This window comes from Pan paniscus, chromosome 6 (assembly GCF_029289425.2).
Source record: "Pan paniscus chromosome 6, NHGRI_mPanPan1-v2.0_pri, whole genome shotgun sequence".
In the NCBI taxonomy this organism is placed as follows: domain Eukaryota; kingdom Metazoa; phylum Chordata; class Mammalia; order Primates; family Hominidae; genus Pan; species Pan paniscus.
In genome coordinates this window covers 119,926,494-119,947,216 of record NC_073255.2, presented here as the reverse complement: position 1 = coordinate 119,947,216, position 20,723 = coordinate 119,926,494, and the positions used below count along the sequence as shown (strand labels likewise).

General features: G+C 47.3%; 1 protein-coding gene across 7 annotated transcripts in view; it reads right to left on the bottom strand.

The window, feature by feature from the left end:
* Window positions 1-20,723, bottom strand: part of CUX1 (cut like homeobox 1) — a 468,328-nt gene that overhangs the window by 348,456 nt on the left and 99,149 nt on the right. For all 7 annotated transcript variants that reach the window (XM_057302918.2, XM_055114738.2, XM_034964655.3 and 4 more), the window contains exon 2: window positions 19,589-19,699. In XM_057302918.2, the coding sequence (XP_057158901.1) occupies window positions 19,589-19,699 (111 nt within the window). The remainder of the gene's footprint in view (window positions 1-19,588; window positions 19,700-20,723) is intronic.

Genomic DNA, 20,723 nt, shown 5'->3' with positions numbered 1-20,723 from the left:
GCTCACTGCTGCAGCCTCAGGGCCTGCAACTGCCTGGCACACAGCTGGTCCACAACAGATCGTTGTTGAATAAGACATAACCACCGCTTCCTTGTTTTAAGAGCGTATTTCTCGCAGAGTCCTCTAAAACAGTGTCTCAGCTGTTCCGGCTCCACCTCTGTCCCCAAACGTCCATCTGCTGCCAGGCTGTAGAGTGTAACGTCGGCTGGAAATGTGAGCCTGGCCATGTGACTCCCAAGTGTGCACCCTCTGACACTTGGCAAAGCCTCAGACAGAGTGAAGTCCAAGCTTCACTTGGCCTGAGCCCCAGCATCGTGTACTGTCCCCAACACCACCCCAGCCTCCTCACGCCTCGTGACAGCCCCACACCATTGCCACACCAGGTCCGGGTTCCTACACATCCCCAGAGCCCTGTCTCTAGCTCCAAACATCTGCTGGGTGCTGCCCTCCCAAGAGTTTCATTTACTACTTTAGAACAAAATGACGGATACCATGCCAACCTCCCCAGCTGGGCCAGGAGTGCCCGGAGAAGTGCAGGGCACCCACAGCAGATGTGCCAGCATGTCCGATGGCAGGACACAGAGCTGGGAAAGCGTGGACAGAGCCAGGCCTTGTCCTTTCATGCATGGCAGTCTCTTTCACTCATGTCCGTGTGAAGAGACCACCAAACAGGCTTTGTGTGAGCAATAAAGCTGTTTATTTCACCTGGGTGCAGGTGGGCTGAGTCTGAAAAGAGAGTCAGCGAAGGGAGAAAGGGGTGGGGCCGTTTTATAGGATTTGGGTAGGTAAAGGAAAATTACAGTCAAAGGGGGGTTGTTCTCTGGCGGGCAGAGTGGGGGTCACAAGGTGCTCAGTAGGGGAGCTTTTGAGCCAGGATGAGCCAGGAGAAGGAATTTCACAAGACAATGTCATCAATTAAGGCAGGAACAGACCATTTTCACTTCTTTTGTGGTGGAATGTCATCAGTTAAGGCAGGAACCGGCCATCTGGATGTGTACGTGCAGGTCACAGGGGATATGATGGCTTAGCTTGGGCTCAGAGGCCTGACAGTCTCCAAGTCAGATCTGTCGCAGCAGCTGTCTCACAGATCCCCTCCATCCACTCCTATACATGGACCCTTCCTCCTCCTGCTCCTCACCCTGGGCAATGCTGTTTTCACCTCTACTCCTAGAGAACACGGCAAACCCAACTGTACTTTGGCCAGAACAGACTTGAAAAAAACCCGAAAGTTTACTTTGGAAGGGAGTTAATAATAAAGGCTGGAAGGCATCTTCAAGGCGATAAACACCTCCTTTTTCCCTTCTCCCAGCCTTGGCATGGCACTATCCCCGGGGGAAGCGCTTTCTGGGACACAAAACTGAAAGCCTCATGACAAGAGCCAGGGAGCCCAGAAACCGGGAAGGAGGAACAGGACAGGACGTGGACGGAGCGGGCAACTTCATGAAGAGCCATAAAATGTGTTTCTCGTCTACCAAAAGCTGCAAAACCCTTTCTTTAACTCATGAGAGGCTCGGGGCTGAGAGCTGGGCTTTTAAAAGTCAGATTCGTGAAACCCTGAACATTGCCAAGAAGGAACAATAATTCCTCCACCTCAAAGTTTCTAGAAACAAACACAGAAATAGAAGAGGCACTTCTTTGAATCCAAACTAAATTATTCTGTTAAGTATTGAAGGTTGTCAGAGAGATACAACCAGAATAAACATCTCTGATAATGGGAGCGCATTATAGTGAAAAGGTGGCAACTTTTTAAAACATCGACTATGCTATCTCTAAAATAAACAAAAAGAAGACAAAATTCTCATGACTTTTAGGCTCTAATTTAGGTAGAAAGGAAGTCAGAGAGAGATTTTCAAATTTATACTGTACAACTTGACCTTTAGATCATCGTTACAGTGTGATGAATTCTGAATTTCTGTTTAACGTTCTATTATCCTTTGAACAGTAACAGGCATTCTATTTCACAAAGAGACTAAAGATGCCACAAACCTCCTGACAACTGTATTAAGGTTCCATAGGATAGAAACAACTTCTCTTCTGATTAACCACAGGGATTTCAACAGGCTGTGATACACATTTAACATGGAAAACATTATTAGCCAGCTGATGGGGGTGAGGGGAAGAGAAAATGATCAAACAAAGCAAACTTCCTCAGCACGCCATACATGGTCTTTCCGGCTTTTAAAATATCCAAACATCGCTTTTTAAACTTTGATGATAGAAAACAGAAATAACTTTTTTTTCATCATTTCAAAGGAAAGCGCTACAAGTTTTTCTAAATTAGGGCTAAAAGACAGAATGGCTATTTTTAAATGTCTGGTTAAAAATTAGAAAGTCTCAAAGGTAAGCCACAAGTATGCGAACAAACCAAGAACACTGCTATTTCTGTTCAAGTACCAAAGACTGCAGTAAATGAATGAATGTATTCATCTTCACTTTATGATCAAAACGGTCAACGGGAGGTAAGAAATCAAAAACCTACTAAAACAGAAATGTTTATTTCCTATACAACATGACACCTACTGAAAATTCTGTAGAAATTCATCCAATCTTAATACAGAAGCATTTTCTTCAGCCAGTTCTAATTTTGAAAAAAAGAAAGAAAAGCTATAATAAAGTCCATTAAGAAATCTTAATCTCCATTAAGACAATGAATAATGTGAGAATATGGACTTAATAGTGTTTGTCTAGGAAAAAGGTAAATGGCTAGCTCTGAATTCTTTTTTAAAAATCTAATTCTTTTTTGTTGTTGTTGTTAAAAAAGGAAAATGTCCACTTAGTATAAATACTAACGAAGGCTCTGTATTTTTTTTTTAACTCCTCCAAATCCCTGGAATAATGCCTGCCAACTAAAACACCTACTATGAATTTAGTAATGGGTTATGCAAACATAAATTATAAGGCCAGACATTTTAAAAGGAAAAAAAAAAAGGTGATTTATCGAGGCACTGGAGACACGGTAGGAGAGAAGCAATATTTCAATTTTCCACATATTCCTCAACACTACATGTGTTCATGCAAAAAGAATTTTAAAATAAAAATGACTCTCGGCTCTTCTGGTTCTAATCAGTTCATTTACTTGAAAAGGTTATCAACGAATTCATTTCCCACACTTATAATTGAGAAAATTAATATAAAGCCAAACATTTTATCAAGTTTCAAGTATGAATGAAAAGCGTGTCTCACGATCTGGTTTCAGTAAAAAGAAAAATACAAATATCACCTCTCCTTAGAGTGGCAAAAAGAGTTAAACCACATGTTCTGTTCTTAAATTATTAGACCTAGAACCTACCCTGATCCTGTTTTTTACTTTAATTTCTTTATTTCTATTCACACATCACTTTTCCTTGTCTCAATTCACTGTTAAGTGAAACAGTATTTTTTCTTGATGGCGGCAAAGCAATCATTTAAATACGTATGAAATACCTTTCGTGGGTTGTTGATTTATAAACAAAATAAATGAAAATATACTTGTCTGCAACTTTTAATTCAAGGAAACAGAAGCTATCACCTTTCCCCGAGCACACATCAACTAGGCCGAAATCTTCATTTTTCTTCACTTTGCCAGTGGCTGACGGTTTCACAAATGGTCATCTTCAAAAGCATATGTAACTGAACGAGCTGATCTCAAGAAAAGGCTTGAAAATGCTGTGCTCGTAAGCGATGCACATTTTAAAATGCAAAAGTGCAAAAGAACATCACTGCGCGTATTCCTGGCGCTGTGAATTCCTCCCTGGAGAAGGCTAATTTGAACACACACGCTTGCATGCGATATGGGTTCCTGGCACTTTGATTATGTGAACACACCTGACCCCAGGGAAATAGGCTGAGGCCGGCCCCATATTTCAGACAAACCAAACAGCCAATAGACAGTAATGGCTTTAAGCTACTGATGGCCCGGGCCAAAAATGAAGCCGCACTTAATCTTCTGAAGGAAACTGTCAATGTTAGGAGGCCCAGGGCCGACATTTCCCTCGATCTTAATCACAGCCACCTATGATAACAGAGTGAGGTTTATTTTTATGCCTGGCTCCAGACACAATTATCAATCCTTCAATTTTGACGATTTTGTATCCCACACAATGAACCAGAGTAAGTGAAGTCCATGTAGGTAGTTTCCGTGGATCCCTCAAGTAAAATATAGAGAATGAAATTCACCTATGAATGAAATCTAAAACAATCAATCAAAACTTGAAAATGCCTTCTAAAGCCTCTCCAAATCTACAAATTTAATGAGATTCCAATAAAAGCCAATTTAAAATTTCCATCTAAAAAATAAGAATTCCTGAGGGGTACGGTAGCTCACACCTATAATCCCAGCACTTTGGGAGGGACTGAGCCCAGGAGTTTGAGACCAGCATGGGTAACATAGTGAGAACCCCTCCCTACAACAAATACAAAAATCAGTCAGACACCATGGCGCATGCCTGAAGCCCCAGCTACTTGGGAGGCTGAAGTGAGGATCGCTTGAGCCCGGAAGGCAGAGGTTGCAGTGAGCTGAGATCGTGCCATTGCACTCCAGCCTGGGCGACAGAGTGAGACTCTGTCTCAAAAAAAACCTTCAGGCAGCTTTGCCACCTGTGGGCCTAGGCAAGTTACTCCTCCTCTCTGGGTCTCAGTTTCCCTCTCTTTGAAACAGAAATAAACACTGTACCTGTTTCGTAGGGATCCTGTGAGTGTTAAGTTAGTTAAATGCCTTTTCAGTGTTTAGAATAGTACTGGATATGCAGTAAGTGCTCACTAAATATCAGCTGCCATTATAAGCTACGACGGCTGTGTCCCTGAAGTTACCGAGCCCTCACAACAGTCTTCCTGGTTTACCCCATTCCACACACAATGGGACTGCCAGGAATATTTGCTGCACACATGAATAAATTCTGGGTAGGAAAACTCCAAGAGGCAGAAGAAGTGATGCCTTTTAAGAAGAAAGGGATGTGCCTAAGTCTTGGGCCCACAGGTAAGATCAATAGGAATAAGGACACCTATGGAAAAGGGACGAGTCTCTTGTTGCAAAATGTGTGGCTCTCAGCCACACAGAACCTCGGAGTCTCGCTCTGAAATCCAGGCTGGAGCGCAGTGGCATGATCTCGGCTCACTGCAATCTCCGCCTCCCAGGTTCAAGTGATTCTCCGTCTCAGCCTCCTGAGTAGCTGAGATTACAGGTGCACTCCACCACACCCGGCTAATTTTTGTATTTTTAGTAGAGACGGGGTTTCGCCATGTTGGCCAGGCTGGTCTCGAACTCCCAGCCTCAAGTGACCCGTCCGCCTCAGCCTCCCAAAGTGCTGGGATTACAGGTATGAGCCACCATGCTCAGCACCAACACTTCCTTTCTTAGACTGAACAACAGAGAGGACATGGCTTGCTCAGATCTTGCATTCATTAAGTGGCCAAGTCAGAATCACAATCTAAGCTTCCAGATCCAATTATATACTCCTTTAAGGACACCAACTATATAACACAACATCTTCTTAAAATAAAGGGCCACAAACAAAATTACAAGACTCTGCATAACAGGCCAGTCATGCTCCTCGTATACTCACTTTTATGCCACTCACATTTGCAAGTTAAAATGAAAAGCCAATGTTAGTCAATAACATGCTCAGTGACTAGTCCCACCCACACCACACGCGCTCCATCCCCCTAGCCAAAGAAAGAAGAAAACGAAGACAGCAAGTATCAGAGTTAGCATGGCTTGGCATCCAATTGTCATTTTCTTGACTGACATAATCTCAAAGTGGAAGGGGAGATTTTCCCACGCTTTGGCTTATAATCAATTCCGTAAGTTAAGAAGGCTTTCGCAGGCCAATGGCAAATTTTAGGCTATAACGATATGTTCCTTCCTAAGTACCCTCCTAGAAAACATTCCCCCTGACATATAGAATCCTTTAAATGAGTATGCCACTTCAAAGAAATACTCAAAAGCAATTTTTAAAAAAATCTAATAGAAGAGGAATTGCTAATGGTTAAGTGACTAAAAATTTGGCTTCTGGGCCGGGCGTGGTGACGCATGCCTGTAATCCCAGCACTTTGGGAGGCCAAGGCAGGTGAGTCACCTGAGGTGAAGAGATCAAGACCAGCCTAGCCAACATGGTGAAACCCCATCTGTACTAAAAACACAAAAATTAGCCGGGCATGGTGGTTGGTGCCTGTAATCCCAGCTACTTGGGAGGCTGAGGTAGGAGAATCGCTTGAACCCGGGAGGTAGAAGTTGCAGTGAGCCGAGATCAGGCCACTGTACTCCAGCCTGGGTGACAAGAACAAGAATCTGTCTCAAAAAAAGAAAAAAAATTGGCTTCTGGAACCCTAAGGAGGCAGGGTGTTCAGGGGATTATATGGCCTCATTCCCAGGAGTCTGTCTGCCCGGGAAAATCCTGGTAGGTGGGTGGGTGGCTTACGCTTCACTAAGTGGCACCGATGATACTTAGCTCCCAGGGTGACTTCCAGGGGCAGAGAAATGATGGTCATGCACTTAGCATAATGCCTGACTCCTAGCAAGTACTCAATAAATATTAATAACAGCTCACCACGATTTCAACCAAATCATATGGCTTTCACATTTAGCCGTTACACCTTTAAAATCATGCTCAACAAAGTTGTTTGCTGAGAAGAGGCAGAGAGTGCTTTTCTGTGCTGAAGTTATTATTAAATCCTACACAGAATGACGTTCTCCATTCAGAATGCATTTCAGTTGAGGTTATTGACCAGAAAGACAAGTTATGGGCTACTCTCAAAGAATAGCTTCAAAAAAGAAAGTCCAGCAGCAAACATTTCCACTCTATGAACAGTGAAACTAATGCAAAAGGAGAGAAAATTACTCTCTAGACACATATGGAAGAAGGCAAGTTTTAATTTTACTGTATCTGTTCAAGTCTGCAGTAGAAACTAGGGTCTACCCTAGGCTTTAATAATTTTTTTAAGTGTTCGTTTATAGCTTTATTTTATTTTTATTTATTTTGAGACGGAGTCTCACTCTGTAGCCTAGGCTGGAGTGCAGTGGCACGATCTCAGCTTACTGCAACCCCCATCTCCTGGGTTCAAGCGATTCTCCTGCCTCAAACTCCTGAGCTCAAGTGATCCGCCAGCCTCAGCCTCCCAAAGTGCTGGGATTCTAGGTGTGAGCCACTGGCCTCCGTCACATTTATAACTTTAAAGTCCATTTGTGAGGCCGGGTGTGGTGGCTCACACCTATAATCCCAGCACTTTGGGAGGCCGAGGCGGGCAGATCACAAGGTCAGGAATTTGAGACCAACCTGGCCAACATAGTGAAACCCCATCTAAAAATACAAAAATTAGCCAGGCGTGGTGGCAGGTGCCTGTAGTCCCAGCTACTTGGGAGGTTGAGGCAGGAGAATCACTTGAACCCGGGAGGCAGAGGTTGCAGTGAGCCAAGATTGCGCCACTGCACTCCAGCCTGGGTGACAGAGGGAGACTCCATCTCAAAAAAAAAAAAAAAAGAAAAAAGAAAAAAAAAGGCCATTTGTGAACACAATTTCTCTAAAGAGTAGATTTTGGTAACATGAACACAATAAGCCATTTATTGACCTTCTACTTGGTGCCTGGGTTGTTCTGAATCCCTATAAGAGTTCATCCAGCCCATAATGACTCCGAGGTCGTTATCATTCCTATTTTTTGAGATAAGAAAATAGAGGCTTAGACGTGATAGAACGCAGCATGTTTTCGACTAAAATTCCAGGGCACATGAATCTAATGACAGTGCTTCCCTTTTGACAGTTATTAAACTCTCAGATAATGCGTCTTTTATACTTAAAATAGCCCTGTAAAAACGGCTGGACACATGAAGGAAACGACACATGGCTCTCAGGAAGGAAAGGGGATGCCGGCCTTGTTGACGTTTCAGCAAGGGGCGGGGGCAGACAGACAAAGCGGCCGTCCTGAGATGCTCCTGGAAGGAAAGCAGGGCCTGTGGGGTCTTCAGATGCCACCCGCCGCCCCTGGGCCAAGCCCCGCAACAGCTCTGACCACTTCCAGTGACAAGGAACAGAGCAACTGGGAGATTAGCTCCTCGTTAATTACCTAAGAATTGCCTAAGAATTAATTACCGAAGAATTACCTAAGAATTTCTGGGCCTTTGGCCCAGAAAACAAACAAACAAAATAAGGTCTCTTTGAAACTCCACAATTCATTGACTAATTTTGTGTGTGTGTTTTTGTTTTTTTTGAAGATAGGGTCTTGCTCTGCCGCCCAGGCTGAGGTGCAGTGACGCAATCATAGCTCACTGCAGTCTTGAACTCCTGGGCTCAAGGGATCCTCCTACCTCAGCCTCCTGAATTACAGGTGTGCACCACCACGCCCAGCTAATTTCTTCATTTTTTTGTAGAGATGGGGTCTCGCTATGTTGCCCCAGCTGGTCTCAAACTCCTGGTCTCAAGCAGTCCTCCCGCCTCAGCCTCCAAAGTGCTGGGATTACAGAAATGAGCTACTGCACTTGGCCAACTGAATTTTCTAATGCCCAGATTAAATAGCATCCCTGGTCTTAGAAAGCAGAGAGACTGAATCTGACGCTTCAAAGTAAGTGAGTGGTTACAGCCAAGATGATCAGGGCTTTACATGGAAGAAATGTGGGGGACTCCACTGCTAACAGCTTGCCAAAATTTATCAATGGTTATTTCAAAATTTGCACTAAAGCCTCCATGTGTGTGTATGTGTGTGTGTTGTGTTGACAGGTGATACAAAAAGTCATTTTGCATTCTTAAGATCAAAACACGTTCTCTGACTCCCCAAAGTACCTTCGCCCATCCTTGATCACTCACTGCCATCTTGTTCTGTCTGAGCTCTTACCGCCACCTGAAATTATCTTGTGCATCATTTGTTTACTTGGCCACTGCCAGATCTCTGTGAGATCTGGAATCTTCTCCCTCCATCCCTGCTGTATCTGACTGCCCCTGGCCCTAGAAAAGGGCTCAGGACTACTTGTAAAAGAAAGCAAGGAAGGAAAGAAGAGAGGAGGGTGTTTGTTGAGCACCTACTATATGCTCTGTGCATCTGAATTCATTTCACCTCCTGGGTGAAATGGGATAGCACCAATTCTTCCTGCTTATACATAAGGGGACCAAGTCTTAGAACAGTTTTTGACCTTGCTCAAGGTCACTGCATGTCACCACTTACTAGTTATGCGTTCTACTCCTGGCCTGAGACTGGACATTCAGCCTCCAGGACCCCTTGAAGTAGGCAGGGTATGTTTTTTGCAGACGAAGAAACTGGGGTTAAGTTTCGGTCACAGTGCCATGGAGGTCACAATACTATTAATGCTGTTGGAGCAAATGAAACCAGGGCTTGACTAGCATTCAATGTCCCTGGGCCCAGGCAACCTCCTCTTCCCTACGGGCCCCTGCTGGTACCCTCCAGACCATGCGGCAAAGTCTTGCTGGGATGTAGGGGGATAATGCAGTCACCCTCCCTGACTGGGGCCCGAATTAGGTTCAAATTGCCTTCATTACTGGTCCCACTCAAGGCACCTCTTCTCCCCTAGAGACCCAAAAGAAAGAAAATAATGTCTTGGGTTGATAAACTGGCTTAAAGGGTTTAATTGGTAACAGTTAAAAGTTCACTTTTAATTTTTAAACTTTTTCTAGTTAAAGGCTTATTATAACTTAACAGTAGGTGATTCTAGAATGATTAAACACACAAGTTGATTACTGGGGTTTTCTCATTTTGCCAAATCCTGGAGTAGACTTTTTAAAACCAAACTGCCCCCTGCAAAAATGAAAATTCACAAGATACTTTTCTGTGGGGAGTTTCTTTAGAGGATGAGAGAACAACTGAATAAGAAATCTCTTCAGGGGTTTCTGACACCCCCATGAAGAGAGGAATTCTTTTTTAATTTAGTTTAGGTTTTTCGTTTGTTTGTTTGTTTGTTTTGAGACGGGGGTTATAACTCTGTCACCCACATTGGAGTGCAGTGGTGCAATCATGGCTCACTGAAGCCTCAATCTCCTGCTAGACTCAAGCGACCCTCCTACCTCAGCCTTCTGAGTAGCTGGGACCATAGGTACGCACCACCACTCCCAGCTAATTTTTCTATTTTTTTGTAGAGGTGAGGTCTCACTATATTGCCCAGGCTGGTCTCCAACTCCTGAGCAAAAGCAATCCATCTGCCTCAGCCTCCCAAAGTGCTGGGATTATAAGCGTGAGCTACTGCACCTGGCTGAATTTTTTTTTTAAATAACAGCTTTATTGATATATAATTTATATACCATATAACTCACCCATTTAAAGTACACAGTTCAGTGGCATTTGGCATATTCAAAGTTGTTCAAGTATCACCACTGTCTTATTCTAGGACATTTTTATATTCCAAAAAGAAACCTCATACCAACTATCAGTCATTCCTCATTCCTCTATCCCCTCACCCCTGGGGGTTTCTATCTCTATAGAAATCTACTTTTGGCCAGGCACTGTGCCTCATGCCTGTAATCCCAACACTTTAGGAGGCCGAGGCAGGTGGATCATTTGAGGCCAGGAGTTTGAGACCAACCTGGCCAACATGGTGAAACCCCATCTCTATGAAAAACACAAAAAAATTATCTGGGCACAGTGGCACATGCCTGTAGTCCCAGCTATTTGGGAGGCTGAGGCAGGAGAATTGCTGGAGCCTGGGAGGCAGAGGTTTCAGTGAGCCGAGATCGAGCCACTGTACTCCAACCCGGGTGACGGAGTGGAATTCTAGCTCAAAAAAAGGCCCCATTGTGTCACATCAGGGCTGTGGGCCTTCAATGAAGCCAACTCAATGGGCTCAACGTGATGAAAGGAAAATGAGGCTGGGCTTTTCACTTTTCTGTGTGCAGTGGTTTTAGGGTCTAATGAGGAGTAAAACAAGATTTGTTGATAACAGAGAAGAGTTGAGAGTCCAGTGGGTAACACTGACATATCAAGGAGTAGCCAATGATGCCTGGATGCTGTTTCATGTTTAGAAAGCATCAAAGGCCAGGTGTGGTGGCTCACGCCTGTAATCCCAACATTTTGGGAGGCTGAGGTGGGAGGATCGCTTGAGCCCAGGAGTTCGAGATCAGCCCGGGCAACAAAGTGAGACCCCCCCATCTCTACAAAAAATAAAAAATAAAAAAAAAATAACCAGGTGTGGTGGTGCACGCCTGTAGTCCCAGCTACTCGGGAGGCTGAGGTGGGAGGATCATTTGAGGCTGGGAGGTTGAGGCTGCAGTGAGGTGAGATCATGCCACTGCTCTCCAGCCTGGGCCACAGAGCAAGACTCTGTCTCCAAAAAGAAAAAAAAAAAAAGGAAAAAAGTAATTGGGATGATATGTGACTTTGCTAAATCCTCACGACAATGCCAAGATGGGGTTACAACGATCACCCTCACTTCACCACCTGACTCGCCCAGGGCCCTGGGGGGCGTGCAGGGCCATGGAGCCCTGGTGACTATCTCAGGGCAGCCTGTGCACCACGTGTCCACTGGAGTCGCAACTTTATTTTTAAGTGACTCTCTTTTTCCAGGCTGAGTCACTCTGGTGGTGTCTATATAAAGGCTGTCGAGGCAGTGACTAAATGCGTTTGGGCCCAGGCCACAACTATATATTACTACCCTCCACTCCCTCACCCATCCTGCTAGCTCCTTTTCTCACCGAGAGTGAAAAACGAATCATAAAAGTTCACAGCATCTTCCCATCCTCTGTCCTCCTCACCGTGGCAGAGATAGCATCAGGTGCGTGGCTTCCTGGCTTACCCCGCACACAGTGCATCCTGATCAATAAAAAGGAGGGACCTCCTCCCCTCGCCGCGCCTGCCAGGGTTGGGAAAGAATCCACAAATCTAGCCAATTTCAACGATGGTAAAAGATTCCTTTCCAAGTCCTATCTCAAGATAACTCCCAAGCCTGAATTTTTACAACGGCTACCCGGGAACACAGAAATCAGAGAAATGCGCCAGGCCGGCGTAGAAGGGGCAGAGGAAGATGTTGGCACCCAGGAAAGGAAAAGAAAGTGGATGGGCAATTCTGTGAGCAGCACAGAGTGCTCCCTGTTGCAAGGTGGGCGTGCTGAGCCAGGCGTCCCCGACAGTCAGGGCTGCCGCCGCAGCCAACAAGAGCCAGGATGGAGACCTGGGTGTGACATCATGTGCATCTGAGCAGGACAGGTGTAGAAAGCACAGACGCAGACTGTGAGCACCGCAGACCAGGCATCGTTGGGATTAACGTTCCAGAGATCAAGAAATGTAGAGGCAAAAATACATCAGGGCAAAAATGACCAGTGACGGCCCCTGAGCCGCAGCTCGGCTCTCCTCCCAGAGCAACGGGGTCTGTTTTAGAGGAGACAAAAATTAACTGAGCAAAGTCCTGCAGACAGACACCCAAGAAGCGTTCTGGAGTAGGACTGGGCTGACTGACGTCACCAGGATGAGGGCTGGGGATGGTTTCATGATAAAATCACAGCATCTCAGGAATGTGGTTCTCCTCCTCTCTTTTCTCCCATCAGGGAAGGTTCCTCCCATATTGAAAAGAAGCAGAACAAAACCCAAAACCATCCCTGAGCTCTTTCTGGAAGCAAGCCTAACACAGACGACCATTTATTGGAGAGTTGAGCATCACATTCAAATAGCAGAGCCCTGAAGCCAGGCCGATGTCGCAGGAGCACTGGGGGTTTCTCCAGGGAGGACCCCACACTGGGTTACCTGGTCTCCAAACTGTCCAGCCACTCTCCATCCACTAACTCCCTACAGCCAGGCCAGTGAGCCAGGGCTGCAGGTCAGACATGCTGCAGACCTCCCGTAACCTCGCCTCCAGAAGAACTCTGGAATCACACACGCGGGAAATCGGAGTTTGGCCGCGATCAAAGCCATGGAAAAGCAAACGGCAAACGGAAAAGCTAAGAGACACTTTCTGGGGTTTGCGAGAGCTAGGCTTTCAGCCTCCACTGCTCACATACATGATTCTAACACCACCAGGCTTCCAGAAAGCTGCTGCTGCTCCCTCCTGACACGCTGTGGCCAGCCCAGTGCAGAGGTGCTGCCCCTGCTGCCAGCCCGTGGAGCCCCTTGTCACATCAGGTGGCCTTGCTCCTTCACCCATCTCCCACTCCCCAGCACCCAGCCCAAGGCCAGGCACACCCTGTCCCTGCCCAGCGGTCAGGCCTTGGTACTCATCTGTCACCCACCCCAAAGCTCTAGAGTCCCCCCTCCTCCCTCCTTCATCCCCTTCCACCCCAGGACACAAGGAGGAGAAGGAGAGTAGAGGTGACCCACGTGGTTCTCCTGGAATGGTGAGCTGAAACTGGGACTATGGGCCCAGAGAACTGTGTTCTAAACTAAGGCTGCATGGATGAGTGTCTGGGAGCCCCCCAGAAACTGCAACCGTGCATTTCCCAGGTGCGTAGGTCCTCAACTTTCATGGATATTTTAAAGGTTAAGAACCAAGGCTCAAAAAGCAGAACTGTTTATCTATAAAAAGGGTTACTGAGCCATATGTGGCTTATCCAGAGAACTTTATCACCACTGACATAAGAGTGTTTCTGTGGGGAAAGTCTACAGTCAGAAGATTCCAGTCATTCTATCCTAGCACTTAACACGCTCTGCCATTGGGTTCTATTTGCTTGCTAAGAAAGATAAGAAACTTTTTAAAGAATGGAGATAGGGTTTTATTCCCAGGGCCAAACTGTCTGGCACATGGAAGGTGTTCAATAAATATTTGTAAGATGATTAATTGTTATTACAAACCAATTTTTTTTTTTTGAGACAGGATCTCACTTTGTTGCCCAGGCTGGAGTGCAGTGGTATGATCATGGCTCACTGCAGCCTCAACCTCCTGGGCTCAAGCCATCCTCCCACCTCAGCCTCCCAAGTAGCTGGGACTACAAGTGTACACCACCATCCTGGCTAATCTTTTGATTTTTTTGTAGAGATGGAATCTCACTATGTTGCCCAGGATGGTCTCAAACTCCTGGTCTGAAGCGATCCTCTCACCTCAGCCTCCCAAAGCACTGGGATTACAGGCGTAAGCCACCGTGTCTGGCCACAAACCAACTTTTGAAACACTTTAAGCTGAAACTACCTATATTTGTTGTTATTTTTTTTAAAAGTTGCCCGAGCTAAGGCCGGGTGTGGTGACTCCTGCCACTTGGCACTTCGGGAGGCCGAGGCGGGTGGATCACCTGAAGTCAGGAGTTCAAGACCAGCCTGGCCAACATGGTGGAACTCCGTCTCTACTAAAAATACAAAAAATTAGCCGGGCATGGTGACGGGTGCATGTAATTCCAGCTACTCAGAAGGTTAAGGCAAGACAATCACTTGAACCTGGGAGGTGGAGGTTGCAGTGAGCAGAGATGGCGCCACTGCAGTCCAGCCTGGGTATCAAGAGTGAAACTCCACCTCATAAATAAGTAAGTAAATAAATAAATAAATAAAATAAAATAAAACATAGAAATTCCCCAAGCTAGCTCTGAGGAACAGAAATCCACTGTATCTCATGAGTTACACGGTGAGTATTCCCAGGTTAATACTAATAATGAACATAAGCTAAACTCTAGGGACAGGCCTGTGCGCAGCCCTTCTCGTACAGGCACATGGGTATGTACACACACATATGTGCACACAGCAACCCTGCGAGCGGGGCCCTGTTGTTACATTATTTATAGATGACAGAACTGGGGCTTTGGGAGGTATCTGCCCCAAGACGCACAGCTACTAAGTATGTCGCCTGAAGTAAGAAATACAAAAATCAGAGCTGGGCGCAGTGGCTCACACCTGTAATCCCGACACTTTGGGAAGCCAAGGTGGGTGATTTAGCTTGAGCCCAGGAGTCTGAGACCAGCCTGGGCAACAAAGTGAGACCCGGTCTCTTCAAAACATAAAATTAGCAGGGTGTGGTGGCACGCACCTATAGTCCCAGCTACTCTGGAGGCTATAAGGAGAGGATCGCCTGAGCTCAGGACATCGAGGCCACAGTAAGCTATGATTGTGCCACTATATTCCAAAAAAACAAAAATATAGAAAGCAATATACCCTAGAAACACTCCACCGCCTATTATGTTCCATGATTGATTCTTAATTCAATAGGGAATGGATGTTCAGTTAGAACATTTAAAAACGTTTTTCTTTCAAAGGGACTCTTTTTGTAGATTCAAAGAAAATGTATACAATTTTATCTGCAGAGTAACTGCAATCTTCTGCAAATTAACTACAATTTCTGGATTAAAAAGACACAATATCAAATGATGGCAAATATATTAATCTAATGATATAAAACTGAAACTTTAAAAAACTAATTCTAAACAGAAAACCTTCAACTGGGCACGGTGGCTCGTGCCTGTAATCCTAGCACTTTGGGAGGCCAAAGTGGGAGGACCCTGCTTGAGCACAGGAGTTTGAGACTAGCCTGGGCAACAGCAAAAGGCTCGGTTTCTACAGAAAATTAAAAAACTACGGCCAGGCGCGGTGGCTTACACCTGTAATCCCAGCATTTTGGGAGGCTGAGGCGGGTGGATCACAAGGTCAGGAGTTCAAGACCAGCCTGGGCAACATGGTGAAACCTCACCTCTACTAAAAATACAAAAAAATTAGCTGGGTGTGGTGGCGCATGCCTGTAATCCCAGCTACTCGGGAGGCTGAGGCAGAAGAACTGCTTGAACACAGAAGGTGGAAGTTGCAGTGAGCCAAGATCGTGCTACTGCACTCCAGCCTGGGCAACAGAGCAAGACTCTTGAAGAAAAAAAAAAAAAAAAAACATAAAAATAAAATAAAATAAAATATACTAGCCAGGCACTGTGGTGCCACATTCCTGTAATCTCAGCTACTCGGGACACTGAGACGGAGGGATCACTTGAGCCCAGGAGTTGGAGGCTGTAGTGAGCTGTGATCGTGCCGCTGCGCTCCAGCCTGGGTGACAGAGCAGGATCCTGTCCCCAGAAAAACCCTTCAAGGCTCCAGCCATCCTGGCGCTCACCTCCTGATGTTCCTGTGGCTTCTCCCGCCTGTCGGAGTCCCAGCCACCACACAGCACCCCTCCCTGGCCACCTCCCCGTCACAGCCCACCTTTTCCCTCCTGGCCTAGAGCTTTTCCCAGTGACATCTGGGAAGGGCCAGTCTAGAAGGTGAAATCTCCCATGGCAGACAAACTTTACTCCCCACTGAACCCTCGCGGGTGCCTAATCCTCCCCGTGGAACACATTAGACATTCATCAGACACCGGGTAACCTTTCCTTCTTTCCCAGAACAAAGAGAGACGTGGGCGTTTCCATCAAGATCAACACCCTTGGTGTCACACCAGCAGGAACACCACCAGCCCTGGCTCTGCCACGCTGTGCCCTGGAAGGTATGTTGCCGTGGGGATCGTGGGCTGCATCCATAGGGAAGAGGACACCCTCCTCCCGGTAAGCCAGGCTGTCCTACCCCACGGGCGAAAGCTCTAAGCAAGCCTTGCTTCTACACATGCAACAACCCGACGTCACCTCCACGGTTAGTAATCAATCCTGCGGTGTGGCCAGAGGAGCAACCAGTGTCAGGGCAGTGGTGGCTCCTCAAGACTGAGACCCCAAACAAACGGTGACCCAGTGTCCCCTTGGGGCACAGGCCAGGCACTGAGCTGAGGCTCCACACATGTGCTATCTACACACACACGTACTGTCACAGCTCCCCCCCCCCCACACACACACCTGCTGTCACAGGGAACAGCAGGGAACTCCGCCTCCTGCACACCCAGCACACTCCGGCCACAGCACCCCACTTCCACCACTGTTCTGGTCTTATGTGGTTTCAACAGTTCCAGCAGGAGGGCTGGGCGCAGTGGCTCATGCCTGTAATCCCAGCACTTTGGGAGGCCGAGGTGGGCGGATCACCTGAGGTCAGGAGTTCGAGACCAGCCTGGCCAACATAGTGAAATCTACTAAAAACATAAAAATTAGCTGGGTGTGGTGGTGGCATGCGCCTGTAATCCCAGCTACTTGGGAGGCTGAAGCAGGAGAATCACTTGAACCCAGGAGGCGGAGGTTGCAGTGAGCCGAGATTGTGACACTGCACTCCAACCTGAGCGATTGGGTGGCCCTCCAACCTGAGGGCAAGACTCTGTCTCAAAAAAATAAAAAAAAAGTTACCAGCAGGAAGCTCTGGCTGCTGGCACAAGTGAAGTGGGTCTCGTCTTGGACTTTCCGCGTGGGCGCCCCACAGATTTCCACGTTGGTCCTTGGATGAGAAAGCGCATAGGGCTGGCGGGGCAGGAGCCTGCAGCCAGCTCCCCTCTCCCCACCTCCCCAGGACCACATGCTGCAGTGAGACCCTCGTTACTACAGCCAAAGATGAGGAAGTGGGCACCACCCTCCACCCACTGGCAGTGGCGGGGTCGGGGCCAAGCAGGTGGTGACCTTCCATCATCTGCCTCCCCTTCCTGGTGTGTTCTAGCCCCTTTCTCCATGAAGACAGAGTCTAAAAATGTGTCCTGAGAAGAAATGCCCCAAGTGGCAGGTACCTACCAGGCTGCCGCCTCCCCAAACCTCTTCCATTTATTGGGATCAGAAGGAGATAAAAACGCCAAGTTTAAGGCCAGGTGTCTTTGAGTAACTAATGTGGAATTCGACACAAGGCACGATGGAGGGATAGGGCTCAGTGCAGTACAAGCGGCATTTATCAGCAGAGCATAAGGAACGGACAGGGTGACCGAAGGGGGACACGCTCCTCCTCCACTGTCACTAGGAGTTGGGGACTTCTGAGGAACACCCAGGAAGCCAGGCCTCTTAGGAACCTCATTCTCTGGCTGAATACACTCGTGCATTTATTGTCCGTGGCCTCTGAAGGATGGCCTTGCCCCTCTAAGATTTTCTGGGTTTTTTTGTTTCTTTGTTTGTTTTTAATCACAAAATGTTTTCTTTTTTCTTTTTACCTTTTATAACAGAGATGAGTCTTGTTATGTTGCCCAGGCTGGTCTTGAACTCCTGACCTCAAGTGATTGCTTGCCTCAGCCTTCCAAAGTGTTGAAATTATAGGCGTGAGCCACTGCGCCCAGCCAAACCTCTAAGATTTTCTATGGAAACCCTCAGACATATGGTCACCGAGGAAAGGGCAGTGACAATACAGAACGGCGGATGACCACTAGCTACAGGAACGGCACTAAGAGGAGCTAGCACGATGGATGTGGCAGGGCTTGGGCTGGGGAAACTGAGTCAAGGACAAGCGCTCAGGAAACCGGAGTTCCAGGAAAGTCTGCTCTGAAGCCGCTGGAGGCAACAGAAGAAGGACGTTCTGTCCCTAGCTCTTTTTTTCCTCCTGTTTTTACTCATGGCAAGGCTGACATGGAGAATAGGGCCCCCCACTCCCCAACACTGGCAGAGAAGGCAGAAACCCCCAAGCACCAGTGACTCCCACCTGCATTTTTGGTCTCGTGAAACATGGAGTACCCACATTTAGGGGCAGCCGAGGCAAGCAGCGGGTGTGAGATTTGAACCCTTAGCTGGCTCTGTGGCCAAAGGCTGCCTTCTTTCTACTCTGCTACCAAGCTTTCTCCCAAAATATTTATTCTGAAGACAGAAGGTTATTAATTTGTTTTCCATAATGATTCATGCCAGCAGTCCCTTGACTAGCAAGCCTCTTTTGAAACATTTTAAACGAGTCCGCTTTTAAAAATGCAATTCACATATAATTCCCCAGCAATATTATGTAAGTAAGAGAGGGGCATCTCTCCTAGAAAGGAGCTTTGCCTCCAGGCATGTTCCTATGTCTTATATGGAGGAGCCAAGAGCTACAGAGAAGATTCCCCAAGCCTGGAAGCCGGGCCGAAGCTATGGGCTGCTGCAACCCTTTCCCATACAAGGGGAAGATGTAAGAGAGGCTGGGGTCCGAGCCCGCGGGATGAGCGCCATGGGGACCAAACTGGCAGATGTCACCCGGAAAGCCATTCCCGCGACTGCTCATCTGCCTGCAACACGCTTGGATGTGTGTTTTTTTTTCCTTAGTAAGCCCCTGATAGGGTTGAAGGGAAGGAAGAAGGGGCCAGGAAACGAGCAGAAAAACGCCACCCCAGCAACTCAACACTGTCCCCCGATTGCACACTCACGAGAGAAAAAACAGGAGTATATAAAAAGCACATTTCCATTGCCCTTTATGGCATATTTCAAGAAACAGAGAGGCATTTAAAAGGCCTAGCAGGCGAAATGTCTGTTTTACAAGAAGCGTTAGGCGCATTGCTATGCCCAGATGCGTGCAGCCTTCAGACACTCCGCCTGCACCAGCAACGGGGAAGCAGGCCCCGCGGACCTTCCACCCCACAGGATCCCTTATGGACTTTGGTGGCTTGCTAACTGACATGGGACAGGGTCTGGGATGAGCTCGAGGGTCTGAGACACCCACACACCTGCCCACGTGTTCTTACAGACCAAGCTTGTCCAGTATCTGCACCTGGAATTGGCTCTGACTTTCATATTTCCAGACAACCTATCAATTTCCACATCCCCACAGCCTGCAGGATGGCATGCGTTCTGCTGGAAATGGGGCTGAAGACATCTGGGGAAAGAAACGGGTTGTTTGCCGGCCGTGCGTTCGTCTGATGAAAATGAAATGCTCACGGAGCGTCGCCTGAACATGCACCAGCATTCTAAGATCCCTTCAAAGCGAACATGATGGTCACGCGCCTCACCTCTGGAGTGTTCTTCTTGAACTCCCGGCTCTGTTCGATAAGCCGCTTTCTGGACTGCTCACTTTCATCCTGCCGGTTCGCCAATACCGTTGCGGTGGCATCGAGTTCTCTCTGTTGGGGAAACAGGAAAGGAAAAGTGAGATTGTAACTGCACTGTGTACTAGAGGAGGGTCCTATTTGCATTTGACCAGAACACTGGGGGAGAGACCCCAGTGGCTCTAAGGAACATCAACTCATTGGCAGAGGAGGGGCTGGAGGGTGGCGGGAAGGCAGAGAAATGAACATTATTCCCCCATCCCACGTCCGTCCCATGTGAAGTGGTTGAGAAAACCAAGCTCGTTCAACATCATGGGTCGTGCCTCAATGTGCACACCATAAATGACTGTTCCCATAACAGAATACACAGAAACATCTTTCTTGCTCCAGCTACAACTATCAGGCTAATGCCCAAAGCACCCGCCTCCCCAAGTTGCTCCACGCCTCTTCTTCCCAAGGGTTCCTTCCAGCCAGCCACTCTCCTGGGCTCTAGTCCTTCTGCTGATCTATCCCCTCCTCGGGGCATTCCGTGTGGCCGTCCTTCAATGCTGTGGGCCTGGGATCTCTGGGAGTAATACTTGGTTTGTATTCATTCAACAAATGTTTATGGTGAGCTCACTCTAGGCCAAGCATCATGTGCGAGACCATTAACCTATGATTAGTTTTCAAGAGGGACCTTTAAAAGGTAAATTCCAAGAATAATTATTTCCAACCACTTTTCAGAAACGAGGCACCTGGCATTGGCAGTTATTCTCAGATCACATTACTTGCGCGGGAACGCTGAGGACCACCAGGAGTGGGTTCCCCATGAGGGACCCGCTAGGGGGCTGAGGACTCTGGGCTCTGCTCCCCGCAACAAACCGATAATCAACGCGCCAGAGAACCTGTGCCCTGGCCTCAGAAATTCTGGGAAGAGCTGCCAAGAGGATCTGTTTCCAACAAGCCTGCAGCAGATGGCCCCAGAATGGTGTTCCAGGCTGACAGCAGGCGCCCAAGGACACACTGCTGTCGCCACCAAAAGGCCTGTTTTCCTGCCGAGTCGCTTCGGCAACTAAAGACACACAGCGGCCCGTTCTGCTGGGATCCAAGGTGGCTGCTC